Source organism: Setaria viridis, chromosome 3 (genome assembly GCF_005286985.2).
Source record: "Setaria viridis chromosome 3, Setaria_viridis_v4.0, whole genome shotgun sequence".
NCBI lineage: Eukaryota > Viridiplantae > Streptophyta > Magnoliopsida > Poales > Poaceae > Setaria > Setaria viridis.
The window spans coordinates 46,727,294-46,747,626 of NC_048265.2; the positions used below are offsets into that span (position 1 = coordinate 46,727,294).

Consider the following 20,333-nt stretch of genomic DNA (forward strand, 5'->3'; position numbering starts at 1 on the left):
AAGTGCAATACATCTCGTGATCCATTGTATTGCCAGGCTCACACGGCAAGCAACTGCCTTATCTCACTCCATGCATCACATGCTTGGTACTACGTACTAGTCGTATACTACTTCGGCAATTAGGGGGTGTTTGGTTCCACTGACTTATTTTTAACACCCGTCACATCGAATGTTTAAGATACATACACGCACTTTGATTTGATTTTATTATATTTATATACATACATATATCCTATATGCACGGTACTATACACCAATGAAAGAATCGATCCTTTGACTATCTAGCTACTATTCCCTATATGCTACCTAAATAATGAACAATGAAGACTATGTATGATGAACAGTAGTGCCTATGCATGTACACAAATAAACCAATTCCACCAATCACCACCACCACCCAGGCTATCAACAAGTATAACTGAGCTGAGCTAACTAATCACCGAAAAAATCAAGCTGATGCTTGATCAGCGCCAACAGATCAAGCCGGGATCATGAACCGGGGCTTCTTGAAGGCGATCGGGCTGAGCACCTCCTCCTCCTCCTCCGGCGCCGCCGCGCACCGCTCCGGGATTTCCGGTAGCGCCGGCAGGTTGAGGTCGAAGCCGCCGCCGGCGGCCGTCGTCGTCGACGAGACGCGGGTGGTGGCCGCGGACGACGAGGCGGAGCGCGCGGGCGCGGCGGCGCTGCCAATGGTGCCGTCGTAGTGGCAGCGCTTGTGGCCGCCCAGCGCCTGCCCCGTCGGGAACGCCTTCCCGCACACGTTGCACTCGTGCGCCGACGCCTTGGCCTCGGCGGACGAGGACGGCGCCGGCGCGGGCGCGGGCGCCGCGTGCTGCTTCGCGTCCTCGTCCCGGATCAGGCTCCCGGCCGGCGAGACCGGAGGCTTGGCGCGGTGGCTGGCCTTGTGGCCGCCGAGCGCCTGGTAGGACGGGAACGCCTTGCCGCAGACGGAGCACGCGTGCAGCTCCTGCGGCGGCGGCGGCGCGGGGGCCGCGACGTCGCGGCGGCCGCTCGCCATCGTGACGAGGCAGAGCGCCAGGTACTCCTCCTCCGTGGGCTCCCTAGGCAGCATCGCGCCCTGCAGCAGCTGCTGCCGCCGCCGCCTGGAGCGCTTCCGCTTGGCCCACCCATCGGCGCCCTCCCGCGCCGTGGAAGACGCCTCCTCCTCGCTGCTCGTCGCCGCCACCACATCCGGCGGCGTGCTGCTGATCGGCGACGGCATCACCACCGCGTCAAGAACCGCCTCGACCGCCATCGATCGGTCGATCCCAAGCAGCTGTGTTTCTTCTCCAGCACTTGGTGAGCAAGCAAGCTTAGCCACGAAAGCAAATAGAGGAGAGGAGGAGAAGAAGGGAGCAGTTGCTTGTGGAAGTGATAGTGAGTGGAAGAGTAGGGCAAGGGAGTGGTGGCTTTATACGAGCTAGCTTGATACTACGGGATGGATGAGGAAGTGTCCCGGGGTCAAACACTCTAGCGGATGGCGATCGATATGATGCCTCCAACGCGGTTCCACGCCTCGGATGACGACACGTGTGAGGAATGAAGTACTACCGGAGGAGATCCCTGAGAAACGAGTAGAGTGGAGTAGCTGCCAGCTATGGAAGAGGGAAGAGAGGAAGAGGAGTGATGGGGTTGTTAACTCTAGCTGGCGGATGGAGGAGAAACTTAGCCTCGACTGCTTGCCGGTTTGGGCAGCAGGATGAAGGAAAGGAAAGGATCAAGGGATCAAAGGGAAGGTTGGTGGAAGCTCCTGAGGGCGACCGGACCTGGTCCACGCGATGGAAAAGTCGGCGTGGAATGGCGCGGGAGAGACGGGCGGCGCCAACTGCCCAACCGCCTGCGGCCTGCCAAAAGGATATGCAGGCACACATGCTGACGTGTTGGCGCGTGAGGCATGACGTCGATTGTCAGTGCCTCCATGGCGAAGCATTGGCACAGAACAGCGGACTCATTGAAGTATATCTGAAACCAGAGCGGGCATTCTTCATCGAACAGAGGTGCTGTTTAGATATTAGGGGTAAAGTTTAGCCCTTATCATATCAGAATGTTCGGATGCTAATTAGAAAGATTAAATATGAACTAATTATAAAATTAATTGCAGAAGCCTTGGGCTAATTCGCAAGACGAATCTATTAAGTCTAATTAATCCATCATTAATAATGGTTACTATAGCACCACATTGTCAAATCATGAACTAATTAGGTTTAATAGATTCGTCTCACAAATTAGCCTTTATCTGTGCAACTAGTTTTGTAATTAGTCTATATTTAATATATATTAAACATTCGATGTGACAAGAGATAAAGTTTAGCCCGTGGAGCCGGGCCCATAGACTTGTGGGGTCCCGTTGATGCATTGCCAACCTTTGCCCTTGTTTACTTGGGAAGTTGGGAGGTGCCAAATTGGCATTTTGCCATAAATGCGACACTGTAGCGTTTCGTTTGTATTTGTGAATTATTGTCCAAATATTGATTAATTAGGCTCAAAAGATTCGTCTCGCAAAGTACAACAAAACTGTGCAATTAGTTTTTGATTTCGTCTACATTTAGTACTCCATGCATGTACCGCAAGTTTGATGTGATGGGGAATCTTCTTTTTGCATAGTGTCAAAGTTGGGAGTTTTGTGGGAAGTAAACAAGGGCTTTTTTTTGCCTCGGTGGTGGTGATTCCCGCGCCCGGATTAGTGTCGGGGGCCCACACGGCATCGGCATCCGGTGCTGCGAGACCACGGCGGGAACTGCAGCGGAGCAGCGCCGGCCGGTGGTGCTGGGGCGGACGGCGCCAGTGCAAGGTGTGGACGCCGTCGCCGCCACGTGGGCGGAGACGGTAGGGCGGGCCCGGCCGCGTGGCCACCGGCGCGCTCACACGTACTCGTACACGCATACGCTCGCGTCACCGCTGGTTTTTCCACCTGGCGGTCATTCTTCTAGAAACGGCGCCAGCTGATGATGATATGCACGAAAAGGAATCGAAGCGTGTTCTTCGTTTTTCTCCTTTTCCTTTCCTTCCCCCAGCGTTAGAACACAGCAGAGAGCGTGGGTGCCTGGCCTCCGTCCCCTCCACGTACCAAAGCGTGCTGGCTAGCTGGTGGTATTCACGAGCGCACACAGCTGCCTGCGACCAAACGTAAGTGTGAGCAGTGGAGCAAGAGGTTTGGAGCTCAAACCTTTGAAACCAAACATGATTTGACCACCAATGCAACGGGGATCGAGATTACATATGTTGGATGCACTACGTAAGAAACTGTCAAATCAGACACCATTATAGGAGACGCGGGAGAAAAACGCGTCTCCAATAAATCATACGAGACGCGTATTAATAACCCGCATCTCCAATAAATCATAATTTCAATAGAGTTGTAATCTATTTTATATGTGTTTCCATTGTATGCTGGAACTCAATAATTTGTTAGCATATATCTGTAAGTATATCTGTAACATATGCTTTCGCCAAGTTTAATGTAACGCCCGTATATATAACATGCAGCCGTGGCCCCCCAAGGGGTTTAACACGCTTCACCATCTGCCCCTGTTTTCTTATAATCCGTCGATTCACCAATATGCATATGCCTTCGTAACACACGGTCAACTCTCGGTTGGTTTGCGCACGTCAAAATTTTATTTTCACGGTTTCCCCGTCTGTTTGTTGTTGATCGCTGATTTGGACCTAGCTAGCTTGTTGCTAATAATATTGCTGTGTGTGGGCATGCGGCCGGCATGCAGTGAGTGTGCAACCGAAGGTGCGGGAATGCACAGAGAGCGATACTTGTTCCATGAAGCAAGCAGTTGGATCAGCTGCTTTTCAGTGTGGATCAAGAAGCTTCTTCGTTAGTAACACAAGCTGTCAAGCCACATCTTCCCTTTTTTTTTTCTTCTTATTAAAACAAAAAGGCACATCCTTTCAGAGTGTTGGGCTCAAACAAACCATGCACGCGGGCCGGCCCAGGTTGCAGGTAGTGGTGGGCCTCAAACCTACCAAGCAAGCACACGGGTGGGCCTTGACTGGTAGCAAGGTAGTAACAGTAGTAGTAAGTAGTTTGGGAGTATGTATCTGGCCCAAAAGTAGTGACGGACCAAATTGCTAAAAGCTCCACATGTGTGTGTGTGTGTAAGCATTTGATTGTTTGATTGCAACCAAACGTGTGACGCAAGCTGATTAGCGATCGTCCCTCTCCTCTCTCTCTGTCGCTCTCTCTCTCTAAAAAAAAAGGAGGTAATCGTCCCTCTCCCCTGAAAGCAGCAAAATTGCGTGCCTAATCCGATCGTCACCACTCACTCATCACTAACAAAGGCAGCGACGAATTGAACGATGAGCCCGTCCGTTCCTTCCACGATGTATGCAACGTGTTTCGCTAACCCTGCTTTGTCATCTCCGGTCCCGTCACCATCTTATTCCGAGCCAACTTTGCGGCGGATACGAACCAAGGCGCGACCAGTCAGTTAGTCATCACAGGGATTGTAATCTCGCGACTAATCGATCAATCATGCATCCTAAACCCCTTTCTTCCGTTCTTGCCATGTATATCAACGCCTCCCATCTTTGTTAGGCACTCTGTTTGTTTGAGCTTCTTAGCATACTTCTTAGCGTGAAAAGTCATAAACTTAAACAAACAGCGATCTTCTCGTGTTGCTTCCAAAAAATTAGAAGTCCAAAAAAACTAAGTTTATATCAAAAGCTGAAAAGTTCAGTTTTACGAGCTTTTCGTAGATTTTTAAGTTTAGAATCTTCTAAAAGGTAGTGTTAACTTTTTAGAAGAAAAAACCAGTAACAACTTTTCAGAAAAACTCAAAAGGTGAGTTCACACTCTCGCTGCCTTGCAGGAGTGGAGCCAACTATTTTTAAAAAAAATCTGATTGGTTAAAATTCCGTCCAGTAGAGCAGAAGAATTATAAATTTTTACACTAGAGCATGCAGCTGATCTAGGATATAGACTATAGAAGGTGTGCAGCAATGGATCTTTATTGGTAGCCAGTCTTCCGCTGCTTTTTTTTCCCACTCATCCACTTAATTTCAATCAAGTCAAAATCAGAAAAATCGAGGACAACTTTTGAAGTCAAAATTTAAGAAATCGAAGAAATTTTTCATCCAGGCGCACCGCATCTCAGAGACGGCATGACTTGTGAGGTTCCTGCAGCCTTTGTCACCGATGGTTGAGATCCTCAGCAGTCACACCGGCGGTGGACTTTATCACCGACGTGTGGGTCCGACAGTCTCAGGATCCACACGTCAATGACCAGGTCACCATGATGTCAAGTGCCGAGGGAGCTGCTCCTGCGTGCGACAGACACGGTTTGGTGAGAGTTTTTTTTATGGCAAAGCGAGGATTAGTGGTTGTTCAAGGTTGACCAGCCGCCCAGCTCACACACTTTGTTCGTTGAGATCGACATGAGTCGTGTTAACTTGTTCATTTTCGTCGGCGAAATGACAAGGCGGTTTCGGCTAAAATTTGGTAAACAGGCATGAACTCGAGGTCTTTGGCGCCAATATATCGTCTGGAAGAAAATTCCATCATCACTATTTTGACGACGAGAGGGCAGAAGTTCTCCTACTTGTAGCAATGGAAATAGGAGGGTAAAAAAGAATTACTAATCCAAAAACTGAAATACCCTGTACTACCACTCAGCCCTTGCACTTTTGCTCGCTTTCCTGTGTCACCGGCGGATTGTCAATACAGGAACCGCGTGTAAATTGCATCGCAAGGTTCCTATCCTACTTTAGCTCTCCATGACGTGATGCGTGATGTACGGCGCGTTACTAATTAACTGAACCCAATAATTCACTTGGAGAAATACAATTGTTTAATTGCTTTCTCAATAAAATAAACTACCCATCATCGTAAAAAATGAATAAAATAAAAGTACTACTAAATCGCCTGCTCGATGCCCAGTATACACAGTTAACCCCCTCACCACCCTACTCGGTGCCGACCTTTGCTTCCTCTAAATCGAGCAAATATTCTACGAGGAGAGATTTTAGAGAGCTAAAAAAAAAAGAGTTGTCCATACTGAGAAATAGAACGGTGGAAACAAAAAAAGTACTAAAGAAGTACTATGAAGTACCTAAAGAGAAAGTACTAATTTAGTGGGACAAGTACAAAAATAGTGGAACGAACAATCAATTTAATTTATTTTTTCATAATTTAAAAATTAAAGCACAAGGTACCTCCAAGTACCTCCAGGTACATGGTACTTTAAAAGCACCGTAAAAAGAGCTCATTCTACTAGTACTGAACATTTCTATTTTTTTGTGAGGATAACAATTTCTTAAGTAACACGAAACTACCATTTCTCAGGTTAAAAAAAAAGCAACAATAAAAAAAACAGCACTTGCTGCCAAGGATAGGAACATGCTCTTGTCTGGTGTGGTAGCAGCTACACCTTTAGCCTGCTCCTTCGTTCCTCTCCGTTTCCATGCCAACTTTAGACCCAGAAAGCAAATTGCCAAATCTCTCACAACCCATCTGATCTGGCACAGCACTACTTCACAAAGGTTAGGTTGGGTCCCTGTCATCGAAAGTGCAATAGATACTACCGTTCAGAAAAGAAAAGTGAAACGAACTCGTAGTGTAGTCTGTAGTGTAGTGCCAGGATCATGATTCATGAGGCCTTGATCATTTGATTAGTGCCACTAATCTGTTGCCAAGCGAGGCATGCATTCTAACGGTTAAGAAGAAGCCAGCAAGGCGTCAACCAGTTTTTAGTGTACAGGACTGTAGGTCAAACACGCTAAAGAAATGGCCAGTGGTTCAGACTACCTGAAAGGCTCATGCTTAACCTGTCAGGCCAGGGAAAATAGTAACGGCACCTGATCTTCTGCGACGGAAGCCCCCTGTGCCTGATCTGTGGCGTTCAGTTCAAAATGATGGTTTCGACAGACACGCGTGCAGCAACTCAAATCTCGACAACACGGTCAAACACGCTGTACGTTGAAGATCCAGACAGATTGAAAGAGAAAGATTTCAAGATTGCTGGTCTATTGTACGTTTATACGCTGGTAATGTCAGATGCATTGCACTACTTCAATTTGCATCCAGTCGTGAGTCGTCGTACGAGGACTCCGGATCGAAGGACTCACAGGACCAAATAGTAGAGATGTACCCGAGCCGTAGAGGAGGAAGGAAGGAAGCAGAGGGTGGAACTGAGCCGCCGATGTGGAGTGGTCGAGTGGAGTGAAGCTGTGAACACTGAGCACTGACCTCACTCGTGGTGTGGTGTGGCCACTGGCCACAAGACACTCTCCCCATCCTCGGAATCTGTTGCATTCAATACATCTTCCCAAAACCAAGAATTGTTAATGCAGTCCAGTCGTCCTCACTCCTGCCCAGATCCATCCACCCATCAACCCATCTCCATCCATCACAAGCACTCTGCTTGCCCTTGCCTCCAACAGTGGAACACCTCTTGCTCTTCAGCACCATCTAGTGCTTCACTTTTCTTTGGATGCTTGCGATTAGCAGAGTGCTTAGGAAGAAACACGGCTGATTAATTACAAAGTAGTCAAAAAAGGTAGAGGTGGAGGAGGAGGAGATTTTCGAATTTGCGAATCTTTTCCTGAGCTCCAGCAAGGCTACAAATCCCGCGTTTGTCCTGTTGCGCGCGCCGCCGCTGGATATCGAGAGAGGAGGGGGCCATAGGAAGGAGATAAGAATAGGCAGAAAGGTGGAGAAGAAGCGAAGGGGAGAAAAGGGGAATAGAAAGGCGAGGCCTTTTACTGATTGCTTCCCGCACAGCTTTCCTCCCCTCGCTCAAAAATCTCCCTGGATTCTCTGGAAAGTTCTTGCTTTTCGAGAGGCGGGAGCGAGGGACCAGCGGCCTGAGCTTCTGAATTCGTGAGTTTTTGCTTACTGGGTTTCCTTTGTTTCTGCGGTTTGGTTTGAATTTTTTTTGCAACTTTGCTCTTATTTTAGTTATCAGTGTGCTGATGTGAGGTGTTGGTTTTTGAATTCGTGCATCCTTTTCACTGCATTTGTTTAGAGGCAACTTCTTTGACACAAGCTCCCTCGAATCGAATCTTTAGAGTGAAGCTCCCATTCCATCAAGCCGTTCTTCCTCCTCGGCGTTGCTATGCTTGTCCCTGTCGAGCCAATTGTGGGACAATAAAAGAGGAATCGGTATAGGTCCTGGTTTTTATTCCCCAAGATTTACCTCTGAATCTTCCCACAAATCTGAATCTTATCTGGCCCATTGAGTCCTTTGCTGCATGACAGTACGACACTCCATCCGAGACTAGCGTGAGACACTAGAAGCAGCAAAGTTGAAGTCTTGCGCCCTCTTTCCTGAGCAATCTTCAGAGAAAGCTGACATTTTTTTTCGGTTTGTGAAGAAGAAAAGGTTGCGAACTTTGAGTGCTGCTCTCTGACCACCGGTTTTCTTTGCTGGTTTCTCTCCGCACCAATCGCTAGAAATTGCGTCTTTTTAATTGCCTTAACTACGTCACGCAAATCCGAGTAATCAATAGGAAGCTTCCAGGAAAAGGTGAGAGCTTTTAGGTTTGTAATTCGGTTCCTCTTTCTTGTGTTGCTGCAGTCTGGAGGAGGAGTGGGCGTTCCCGTGACGTTGCTGATTCAATGGGGGAGACGAACCAGCCGCCGCCGCCGCCGGTGGCCGCGCCGCCGCCCATGATGCCGATGCAGCCCATGATGGCACCGGCCGTCGGCACCGGCGCCATCCACCCGCCCCATGAGCAGTTCCACCATCTCGCCTACTGCGTCCACTCCAATCCGTCTTGGGGTAAGGCGCCCTTACATGCTTGCTTTGGTGTACTAGAGTGAGGGAGTTCAATGCTTTGAAGTAGGCAGAGTTTGTTCTGTTCTTGTACTTGGGGTTTCCCCTCCTATTCAACTAGCATGACTGGAAAATAATTTCGAAGATATCAGGAGAAAGATTTGATTACGGGCTGCTTAGACTTGAACTCCAGATGATTTCATCAGTCATCACGTTGAATGGATTTTAAATTGGGAGTTTCCGTTGCTTTTGTGACTGTATTATACTCCTAGTTGACATGCTGTTTTCTGACATGCTAAATGTTTCTTTGCCTCACTTTTGTATGCGACTTTCCTAATCCAGCCTGTTAATGTATATTTATATGTTTCTGAGAATTTCCACGAATGACTGATTTATTTATGGCAAAAGCCCCTGTTTTGTTTAAGAGTTTGTTGTTTACCAGCGAATATTTTGCTTATCTGTAAGTAGCTTTTCTCGGAATAATGTACCTTTGATTGGTATACAATAGCTTGTTCAGTTGATTGATGCATTGATGTTGCGAAAGCCCCTGTCTTGTTTAAGAGTTTGTCGTTTACTGGTGTATATTTTGCTTATCTGTAAGTTGCTATTCTCAGAATAGTGTAGCCTCTGATTGTTATAGGGTAGTATGTTCAGTTGGACATGAAACTTAATGACTCAAAACATTCCATCCATTGCTATAGAAAGAAATGGTGCTGATAAAGTATTGAAAAGGAAGCGGCATGGATAATAAATTCCTAGTTTTTAGAGTAATGGATGATTCCTAGTCTTGTCCGTAGCCGTTTTTCAAGGTGCATCCACTGTAGTATTGAGTTATTTTTGTATATCAAGATATTTAGGTACAAACTGAACTGCTGGAAATGTTACTACTCGTGTGGATCCTATACATGATTAAGATATGGAAAGTTTATGCTTACTCAGTTACTTTTGTTGCCTTAATCTTCAGTTCAGGTGGCAGCACTTGCATTCCTTCACTATCTTGTGATGTTGGGCTCTACCGTTATGCTCGCATCAACTATTGTTCCTGCAATGGGTGGTAACGCTGTAAGTGTTAATTTAGTAGTTACCTGATTTCACACATAAGTAAAATTTCCTTTTGAAGGTTTAGTGTTTCTCCACCTCACATTGGTCCTTGTTACTGACAGGGGGATAAGGCTCGAGTTATTCAATCGTTCCTCTTTATGAGTGGCATCAATACGCTGCTGCAAACACTTGTTGGAACGAGACTTCCAACAATTATGAATGCTTCCTTTGCATTTGTTGTCCCAGTGCTATCAATAGCCAGAGAGATGGATCCAAATGACTTTACAAATAATCACCTGGTAGAGTGATGCTCATTTGCTTAAATTTATACTTTTGGGTTTGAAGTGGATGCTTATCAAGGTTCCTTATTGGGATTTGGGAAATCTTGTTTGGAGCATGATCACTTCTTTAGGATCAATTGGTTAAATATTGTTGACTTTGTAATACAAATATTTGTAACCTATTAGGGCATTTGCAGAGATTTGTCCACACAATGAGAACAACACAAGGAGCTCTGATTGTTGCTTCCATCCTCAACATGATTCTTGGGTTCAGCACAGTATGGGGGGCATATGCCAAGTATGCATCTTATAGTACTTGTTCTTAGAGTGAGAACCTTAGCCCTCTCATGCTATATGTGCCAAGATAATAACACTGAGATAATTTCATCTGCAGGAAATTCAGTCCTGTAATAATGACCCCTGTTGTTTGTGTCGTTGGTCTTGGACTATTTGAACTTGGTTTTCCCCAGGTATTGTTCCTGTGCTTTTACAGCAAAATAATGCAGCTTATGAAAAAAAAACAACGAAAGGAACCTTTCTTTAATATTTCATTGTCAATTTAGGTGGGTAAATGTGTGGAGATTGGGCTGCCAATGCTAATTCTTGCGGTGATTGTGCAGCAGGTAATGACTTAATCTCTGTAAAATGTACTTTGAGTGAAACATCTATTCATATCATAGCCCTATATCACTGTTATGAATGAGATAGGAGACTAATGATTTGATATGCTGTGTGCAGTATGTGCCACATTACTTCAGTCATATCCATGAGCGGATCACCTTCTTGTTTGAGAGGTATTCTTTGCTTCTTTGTATTGGCATTGTGTGGGCCTTTGCAGCTATCCTTACTGCTGCGGGTGCCTACAACCATGTTTCACTTAAGACGCAGCTGCACTGCCGCACTGATAAGTCTTTCCTGATGTCATCTGCACCATGGTACGGTCCACAAAGATGATTCTTAATCAAATTTTAAGAGCTGCTTTTTTTGAAGAAGCATTGTAATTTATTTTCTGCATGCATATTCTTGTAGGATTAAAATTCCATACCCTTTCCAATGGGGTACGCCAATCTTCACCGCTGGTCATTCATTTGGGATGATGGGTGCTGTACTTGTTGCAGCCTTTGAGGTTAAAACTATGAATTGATGCTTTTCTCATATCTCTATATCCTTTTGTTGTATCTTCTTTTTCAGTTTTCTTATTTAAAGATGTTATGTATTTTGTAGTCAACTGGAGCACACTTTGCAACTGCACGTCTAGCAGGTGCTACACCACCTCCAGGTCATGTCCTTAGTCGAAGTGTTGGCTTGCAGGTTGGACCTATTCCAGAGTTTCTCTTATAAGGAGTTAAGGACTGGGGTTGCTACACTGTATAGTTACATCATTTGTCGCTGTCCTAAATAAAAGCTCTGCTTTCCATCTGAAAATGGATTCAGGAAACTAGTTTAATTATCTTTGACAAGTTGTAAATGAGACATTTGATTTAGTTATTTGTAAATTATCTTAATGGTTTTCCTTTGTTACTAACCAAAATGCTTGGACTGGTGCATATGCTGTATAACTTCTAGTGTAGTTGCCTACACAAATGTGATATATGGTCATTTGCTTACAAAATTTTCTAGCCTCTTAATAAAATGTTTTCATGCAGGGTATTGGGATGTTCCTGGAGGGGATCTTTGGTGCTCCAGCAGGTTCATCCGTATCAGTGTAAGTAATCTTAACTTTTATCCCCTACCTGTGTTTTTTTAATTGTAGATCAGATTCTAGAACCTGCAATTTCCACCATAGTTCCCAAAAATGCATGTACAAGTTTTATGCTTGAACCCAGAACATGCTACCCCAGAAGGCTCAAATAAGATTCAATGGATTGTTTTTAAGTACGTGATATTATTAGGAACACTTTGCTGGATAAATTTCTACCACATTCAAGTGATTATTTTTAAAAGAGATGCTTAAACGTTACTGCTTGTGCTAAAAAAAATGTAGGGGAAACATTGGTCTCCTTGGGCTGACGAAAGTTGGAAGTAGGAGAGTGATCCAGATATCAACTGGATTTATGATATTTTTCTCCATATTTGGTAACCTTTTGTTCTTGCATTTGGTTTCCTAGAATTAAAATGTTCATTTTTTTTGCTAAAATTGTGAACTACCATTCTTACAGGGAAGTTTGGGGCCTTCTTTGCATCAATTCCACTGCCAATCTTTGCAGCAATTTACTGCATCTTGTTTGGCATCGTAGGTGAGTAGGACTTGCTTCTAGAGCTCAAACTTGTTACCGTTCATCATTCATTGACTAATGAATGATTTTTTGTTGGCATCAGCTGCTGTGGGAGTCTCATTCATGCAGTTTGCCAACAAGAACTCGATGAGGAACATCTACATCATTGGACTCTCGTTGTTCCTTGGCATCTCAGTCCCTCAGTACTTCAATGAATATACTTCTTCTGCTGGCCGTGGACCTGCCCGAACAAATGCTGGATGGGTATTTGAAACATCTCCTTTTACACCTGTTACATTTACAATTTTTGTATACTTGCATCACCCATCTACCATCTGCATGTGTTGTTTCATTTTCTGCATGCTACATTATTGCGCTGTAACTGGATGCTTCAGTTATGCAGGTTGGGTCTTGGAATTCTCTATGCCTGAATTTTGACATCTAAATATATCTTTATGCAGTTCAACGATATTTTAAACACCGTGTTTGCTTCTGGCCCAACGGTGGCGCTGATTGTTGCATCTGTTCTGGACAACACATTGGAGGCTAGGGGCTTCGACGGCGACCGGGGTCTCCCATGGTTCATGCCATTCCTGCGCCGACACAAAGGTTACTCGGACCCAAGAAACGAGGAGTTCTACAGTTTCCCAATCAGGGTTCACGACTTAATCCCGAGCCGATTCCTCTGACTTTCTCATGAGCGCTGCTGCGCATGTAAATCTCTTTGTTCTTGGTAGTCTTACTCCTGTAACCTGTAGCGTGATTGGTTCTCTACATTCTAGTGGGATATGGGTACAAGAATGTTTAGGACATTTGCTTTATTTACCCCCTTCTGGGCTAAGAAATGGTTACATGACAATGTAGAGCGGTATGCCCTGGCGTATGGTTTTGGGAAGGATTACAGAAAAATAGCACCTTACTTGTTGATGACTTCCAGTAAAATGCATTGGTTTATTTTTACTCAATGTGTGGCTGTTGATCTACTGTTTGAGCGAAAAAAGGTAGTAGCAGAAATTTCACAAGATTTCTTCATGAGTCACCTAACCTGACCATCTCTGATCTCTGAATACACAGCTAACTGACGAGTTTATAATGGATCATCAGTGGTCGGTGCCCATTCAATGAAATTGCAGGCACTGAATACCTGATGGAATCACTTGTTAGCACTACTCACATTCCCTGTGTGATACTGCCCTCTCTTTCGGTCCATAAAAGAGCAGTAGAGGCGGCAGAACAGAGTGTTGTAGGTTGTAACACTAGAGACATGAACTTTTCTTTTAAGCCAAGAGAGACATGGGCTGTTCGCTGAGGAAATTTTCAGTGGCTCGCTGTGCTTGTAGGCTTGGGAGGCTTCGGGAGAGCTGTTTTCTTTTTGATCAAACGAGGCAATTGCCTAACCTTCTGCTCCCTCCGTTCTCCTTTATTTTGACGCCGCAATTCAGATCCAGAAGTGTTAAAAATATTTGACGTCGCAATACAACGCAAATGCAGCCAGCCTCTCCGTGATGGTCGTCGACTGCATGGTGGCATCCCGGAGCGGATTGGAGGAGGAGGAGGAGCGGTCAGCCGGAGATGAGGGCTGAAGCTGCGCCAATCACCGTCACGCGCAGGCGAACTCGAGGTAAGCTCCGATCGATCTAGTTCCCATCTCATCTCTTGTGTGATGTTAATTGCACTCTCTTTTTGTCCATAAAATAGCACTTGAGGGGCAGAGGAACAAGACAGCTTGGTAATTGCCTAACCCCTTCTACCTTTTGTGAGCACTTGAGGGGGCACAGGAACAAGACAGCTTGGTAATTGCCTAACCCCTTCTACCTTTTGTGAGTACTTGAGGGGGCACAGGAACAAGACAGGAACAAGAGTGGTATGTAGGGGTAGATGCAAGTAGAAGTTCGTAACTGTCATCATCTGAAACTGCATCACGGCTTCTCCTAGTTCCACTGCACGTTGGAGATGTGCATTAGCGCTAAAGCATCGTATGACTTGCTATGCTTCCGATGGTTTGTAAGTCCTGAGATCCTACACATTTTGCTCTCAGAGTTTCCATGGAGGAAAGATGAATATAGATGATTTAACTGGTTATTACACTTTTGCAGCTCTGAATCAGTTCTTCTACAGATGTCAGAGAGAATTTAAGATCTCAGAGCTGTCCTATGAAAGTTTGCCACTTTCCTGAAGAAGTGAACAGTTAGAGATTTGATTTCTGAGAAGATTTGGCTGCGGTAGTATAGTAATGGAAAATAAACAACTTTGGATTTGGGTTTTTTTTGGCTATGTTCAGTGAACAACTTTGGAAGGAATGAAGTGAGAAAAAATAGGCATAATTTCGTAGAGAATGTTTTACTGATTTTATCGCACTTTTGTTATATATAAGCAGTCTGTTTTAGTTTTAAACAAAGGTCGGCTTTTGTTGCAATTATTTTTGCCAAAAGTGATAACATGCGTGTTTTAGATATCTTTAAGAACACAATTTTGTCCTCTTCGCATCAGGTGATCTGCGGCAAACTCTAAGTGATTACGTTTGGAGTTCAGGTTGCCTGATCTAACAGATCTAGAGCAAAGCTTACGGCGGTAGGTAGTCCAGCGGCAACAGTGGATGGAGAGGCAAGGTGGCGGCGGACTGACGGTACCATTGCCAGCCACAAGTGGCGAAAGCATAAAGAGAACCAACATGTGAGGCTGCTGGTTCACCGGTTCAATGGCGGTTGACCCGTCGAAGCGTGGTTTAACAATGTACATATTCCGTGTATACTTCTTTCAACTTGGCGTTAAAATCGGACCAACACACGAATAGTACTCGAATGTGCAACGTGCGGAGAGCCTCATTGCTGCTCCTCTGCACACTTCGGTCAGACCGATATGATGGCCGGTCAGATCGGTTCACCGACGAACCCGGCGAAGAAAACCAACAAACACTCGCCTGGGAGGGATCCCGTTAGAGAAGGTGCACCTTGGATTGTTCTAGGGTGGGTAATCCACCCAGAATGTCCTCAAACGCCGTAGAGACGAAGGAAGAATAACAAGATGGGTTTGGAAAAGCTAGGGCTAAGAGAAAAAGGTAAAAAGATAAAATAGTAGATTGATAATGTTTTTGATTGATTGGATGCCCCCAATCGGTCGTGACCCTTTATATTTACTAGGTTCGTGCCCGTGCGTTGCTACGGACAACAAAATTTTTATATTGCAAAATATTGGATTCAATGGGATAATAAAAATATAAAACATGTATAAATATGAAATAAGTATATCATCCAAGATTGGATTCAGCAGGACAATAATCATGCAGAACATGTACGAATACATGTCATTCAAATGCCCCCATCTATCTTATTTCTTTGCCTGTGATGCGCCAAAGGAAATGTTTTACAATGCCTGGTAGTCTTGTCCTCCAGGCATTCGCTTCGTGCGCTAGAAGATCGATGAAGAAGTTGTGCCGCATCGTTATAGCATCCTGTAAGTAAGATAAGTGCTTACTTCAAGTTAAGCTCGGATTTATCGTATATTGTAAAATTACAAAGGAACGTACAACAAAGCATATTTACTCACTTTTTCGATGTGCACGTTTTGAAGACTATCCCACCATGCCATGTACTGTAGAATAAGCCATCCATCTGAAAATCTGTGGTACGATGAATCGTTAGCTATATAAATATACGAACATATCTTTTAAGAAATAAAGGATATTGACACTCTAAAATGCCGGTGTGTCAGAGCTGATCTTACCCATCAGTGTCTTCCACAATTCCTTTCACGCGTTCAAATTCCCATTTGTGAACATCCTCCCATGAATCAGGTTTAAGCTGTCTAAATGCGTTCATAAATTTTAGGCGAAATCCTACGATCTGTATCGCATAATGTTTATATGGCACATCCGTGGCATATTTTGGAATGGGTTTAGTGTCAATCACAATAAGTTTCTTCCGCTTAATATCGAGTACATAAAGCAGGTAGGTATTGACATGCTTCCATGGCAAGAGAAACTGCAAAGCACTCAATATTAGGACCACAAAGGATATGTAATGAACAAATAATGGCATGAAAAGAACTTACATATCTGCAACCTAGTATGTCATATTTTACTATTTCCCATCCACCAATCACATCACCCAACTCTTTACCACTGTGATGTTTATGATATTTTTCATGACGTGTTAACTCCAACATTTTCTGAAGCAAAATGATATATAGCCATGATCAGTATCACCTATCAATTTTATGTATAACTAATAAATATAAATAGACAATGAATGCAGTATATTCCACAGTTATGATTGTAATTATAAACAAGCTAACTTACACAGAATCGCAGATCCACATGATGCTTTGCAACCTTGTTGTTGTACCTTATCATCCCTTTAGCCTCTCGGTATGCAAGAAATCGGACACCTAAGTTGAAAAATGGTTCAGGCATGGGTGAACCTCGTTTCAACAACACCTTGAGATCACCGAGTTTATACACACTCCTATAGGGCAAATCACTCCTTACCCAAACCATACTGCAAATCAATATATAAGGATAATGCATAAGAATTCATAATAAATTGCAATACTATTAGTGGTAAATGAAAGCGATGAAGTACTGAGCTTACTCCAATTCCGCAGGATCCTTGATTGTCAAAATATAATCACAAAAAATCTCAGCTAACTCATCTCTCTTCAAGGGCCAGTCCTTGTAGTATAGAAGAACATCTTGCTTATCTGAGTCTATCTCTGTATCGATTTTCTTTGGTTTAAGTGCATTTTCATGGCTGTTTGTGGATTTCCTCTTTTGTTTGATCTGCTGAAACTCGTTAGGTTCTATTATTTCTGCAAAGTCACTCGGGCTTCCGATGTTTTCATCCTCATTGCGTAGTAATGGTTTACTTAACCGTTCATTAAATATAGTTGATAGTAATGTAGCTGCCATTTTAGTCCTAAATTTTACCATACTAACTGTACATTAGTAGTAACACAGTTTATTAAAAAAATATGCTAGTAAAAAATATTCACTAATTACTTGTGTTAAAGTTATACATAATGTACCTGATCCACGGTAGCGCACAGATGATCCCCAGTCCAATACTTTATAAAGGCAACCATGAATAACCCACATGAGACACTACAGAATCATTATTATATAGAAAAATGTAAGATATATACATATGAGATTGTAGAATTGGTATTTTAAATTAGTGTGCAATATCATACATACCCATCAAACCGTATTCTGTCAACCATGACCTCCACAACATCCCAGATGTCAACATTGACGTCCGGCCAAGCGTGATCTTTAAGGCCAGTGTATTGCAATGTGTATTCCATCTGCATCCGCAATCCCTTCAACTGTTTGTACATGTCCTGGTTAATTAGTATGTGCAGTTTGCAAAAAAAAAAAATAGAAATATCTGTGATGGCAAAAACTCACAGTATTTTCGAGGTCCCTGCGCCCAAACAGTGTTCCATAAGAATCTAACACATGTATCTTACGCCTTCGCGCATTCACTACAGCAAGATACCAGTGTGTATCTTTTATATTTATTGGTAAGAACAACTATCAAGTATTAAAAAATGTAATGTCAGTCAAGGAACGTATATTGGATAAATGAAGTATATATCGTAATGTTGAAAATAGTAGTTACCATATCGTGTTGCATGTACGATAATACCCTTTCAGCCAACCGTGGAACCTGTGAATGCCCACGGGAGGGATAGTGATCCTCCATGTCCTCCATGTTCCGTTTTTCTTCACCATCCCCCTTCATTAACACGGTCATACTTGTATTTTCTAGGTAGCACGTACCACCTGGCCTATTTATCATATTATCTTGAGTCCGCAATAGGTGGATGTACGCATTTATGACCTGCAAAAAATCAACCATGAATAATTTCTCAATATAAAAAAAGATTTTTGTTCCCATAAATTTGTACTCGGGGTTATTACCTCGTCATACAGGTATGCGTTTCGACAAAATAAGCACTCCATGTGATTCCTATTCACCAGGACATCATCGATGAGCACAAGCTCTTCCCTACCTGGATCAGCTGAGATCTTTTTAGCAGCTTCAATGAAGGCATGATCATTGACAGTACATTCGTACCCTGAAAATAATCATAAAATTTGAGGATAATTATCATTGCACATGATAAATGTTGTGAAAATATATCAAATGAGCAACCTGATATATGAATGAAACATAAACTACCTTCCAGAATCTTGAAAGCATCTTCTGACTCGTTGGTTTCGTCAGTGATCAACACCTGCTGTGACATATCAACATCTTTGAGTTTGTCAGGTGTCAAACCCTCTTGGTATTTATTGGCATCCAAGTAATCTGTCTTGGGAGTAGTTTCCTCTAGTTCCAGCAATATATCCATACTATAGACACCATCGTCACCAGTGGGCGTCAGCTCCATGGATGGCTGCTCCAAGGATAACTATTGATGGAAAAAGGAGGTAACATATAAACTCATTAAATTAGTACTAGTTCTGCAATATGATTTAGTGAGCGTTAAGCTTGTGTGTAGCTTACCTCGGAACTGTCTGACATGGATGGATGCCAAGATTCAGTGAGCTGCAACGCCGTCGCTCGCTTAATTATTGGCAGCCCCTTCTAGTCGTCTTCTGAAAGGTGAGATTTTATTCAACTTTGAGTCTCATGTGTCATCTCCTGTTACAGGTCCTGGCACAATTATTTCATTGAATACATAATGATGGCGCCTGCTAATTTTTTTTCCCAGGAACACAAGTGCTGTAGCCTTGTTTTGCTGAGCTGACAGCTGAGTAGTGCGGAGGGCAAGTTCTTTCTGTGAATACATATGATCTAATTATAACGAACATGATTAACAGATTAATTAATATAACACATGCCATATCCGACAACCTTTTGGTATAATCATGTCTAGTTAGGCCTAATCATGATCTAATCTACGTGAACATGATTAACAGAGGGTAACGAGAACTCACACTTGAGCTGCAACGCCGCCGCTCGGACGACACCCTCCAACCTTCCGGTGCAGTTCGCGACCGAGCGTTCAGCTTCACAACAGATCGGCGTCGGTCTAGTGACAAGGTCAGGGAGTAGGTGATGAGAAAGCTTCAAGAGAATTGCATGCGTTCGTACCGATGGTCAACAATTACCCAGCGAGGAGGTCAGCAAAGGCGCAGGGCGGGCAACGCCGGCACGGGGCAAGCGACGGATTTGCTTCGGGCGTGTGCGTGTGCGATGGCGGCAACGAGTTTGTTATGGCGGCTGATAGAAAAAGGAAGGGAAGGAACCAGGATGGAGTACAATTCTTTTTCCAACCAGGCCTAGCAAATCTGGCGCATGCATGCAAGTAACTAGCGGATTTTTTTAATCTTTCCTTTCTTTTAACATGCCCACAAAATCTTGCGCATGCATGCAAGGAGTTGATTTTTTAATCTTTCCTTTCTTTTAACATGTCCATAAAATCTCGCGCATGTGCAAGGAGCTAGCTGATTTTTTAATCATTCCTTTCTTTTAACATGCCCACAAAATTTGTAAAAAAGGATATTGACAAATCTGGCGCATGCATGCAAGGAGCTAGCTGATTTTTTAATCTTTTCTTTCTTTTAAACTGTCCACAAAATCTTGCGCATGCATATAGGGTGGAACTCCGCCTCGCCCGACCCCGAGTGAAGCTCCGCCTCGCCCGACCCTGAGTCCTGGGGTTGGGAGTGTCCGACCCCTGAGCGGAACGTTGGAGTAGTCCGAGGCTATTTTTCAAAAAAAACCCTGACATTTCGTGATATCAACCCGCAGTCCAATTCCGAGTATACGCCCGACCCTTGGTCCCGGGGTCGGATGTGCCCGACCCCTTGGTCCTGGGATCGGATGCGCCCGACCCCTTGAGGGTGGAACTCCGCCTCACCCGACCCCGAGTGATTTGGGATGCGATTCTGCTGGAACCAATCTTACCATTCAGGCTAGGTTTCGGGGGGAAAATATTAGTACATGTAGATTTAGATTTGCCGGGTTAGGAATCATAGTGCCTTATTTGGGTTATGCTATCTCAGGATGTACGTGCAGCTTGATTAAAACAGCTGGTCCGATTTGGAGTACATGTTTAGGGCA

At 44.1% G+C, this 20,333-nt stretch overlaps 2 protein-coding genes across 3 annotated transcripts; one reads left to right on the forward strand and one right to left on the reverse strand.

The window, feature by feature from the left end:
• Positions 1-172: 172 nt before the first annotated feature.
• LOC117847700 (zinc finger protein 1) lies at positions 173-1,683 on the reverse strand. Its single transcript, XM_034728956.2, has one exon. The coding sequence runs from the start codon at positions 1,253-1,255 to the stop codon at positions 479-481; it is 777 nt and encodes a 258-aa protein (XP_034584847.1). The 5' UTR covers positions 1,256-1,683; the 3' UTR covers positions 173-478.
• A 5,626-nt stretch (positions 1,684-7,309) lies between these two features.
• LOC117849574 (nucleobase-ascorbate transporter 3) lies at positions 7,310-13,226 on the forward strand. 2 transcript variants are annotated; one of them, XM_034731161.2, is made up of 15 exons: positions 7,310-7,828; positions 8,526-8,729; positions 9,688-9,785; positions 9,887-10,063; positions 10,243-10,343; positions 10,440-10,515; positions 10,609-10,668; positions 10,784-10,980; positions 11,075-11,171; positions 11,270-11,356; positions 11,692-11,750; positions 12,030-12,121; positions 12,205-12,282; positions 12,365-12,525; positions 12,723-13,226. In XM_034731161.2, the coding sequence occupies exons 2-15, from the start codon at positions 8,567-8,569 to the stop codon at positions 12,948-12,950; spliced, it is 1,674 nt and encodes a 557-aa protein (XP_034587052.1). In that variant the 5' UTR covers positions 7,310-7,828; positions 8,526-8,566; the 3' UTR covers positions 12,951-13,226. The 2 variants fall into 2 exon arrangements, with proteins under 2 accessions (XP_034587052.1, XP_034587053.1); XM_034731162.2 differs by lacking the exon at positions 7,310-7,828 and adding an exon at positions 8,126-8,330.
• The last annotated feature ends 7,107 nt before the right edge of the window (positions 13,227-20,333 follow it).

Coding starts and splice junctions, on each gene's coding strand:
- LOC117849574 (XM_034731161.2), top strand. CDS start 8,567: ATGGGGGAGACGAACCAGCCGCCGCCGCCGCCGGTGGCCGCGCCGCCG. Junction 8,730..9,687: donor CCACTCCAATCCGTCTTGGG/GTAAGGCGCCCT, acceptor CTTAATCTTCAG/TTCAGGTGGCAGCACTTGCA. Junction 12,526..12,722: donor CCCGAACAAATGCTGGATGG/GTATTTGAAACA, acceptor ATCTTTATGCAG/TTCAACGATATTTTAAACAC.
- LOC117847700 (XM_034728956.2), bottom strand. CDS start 1,255: ATGGCGGTCGAGGCGGTTCTTGACGCGGTGGTGATGCCGTCGCCGATC.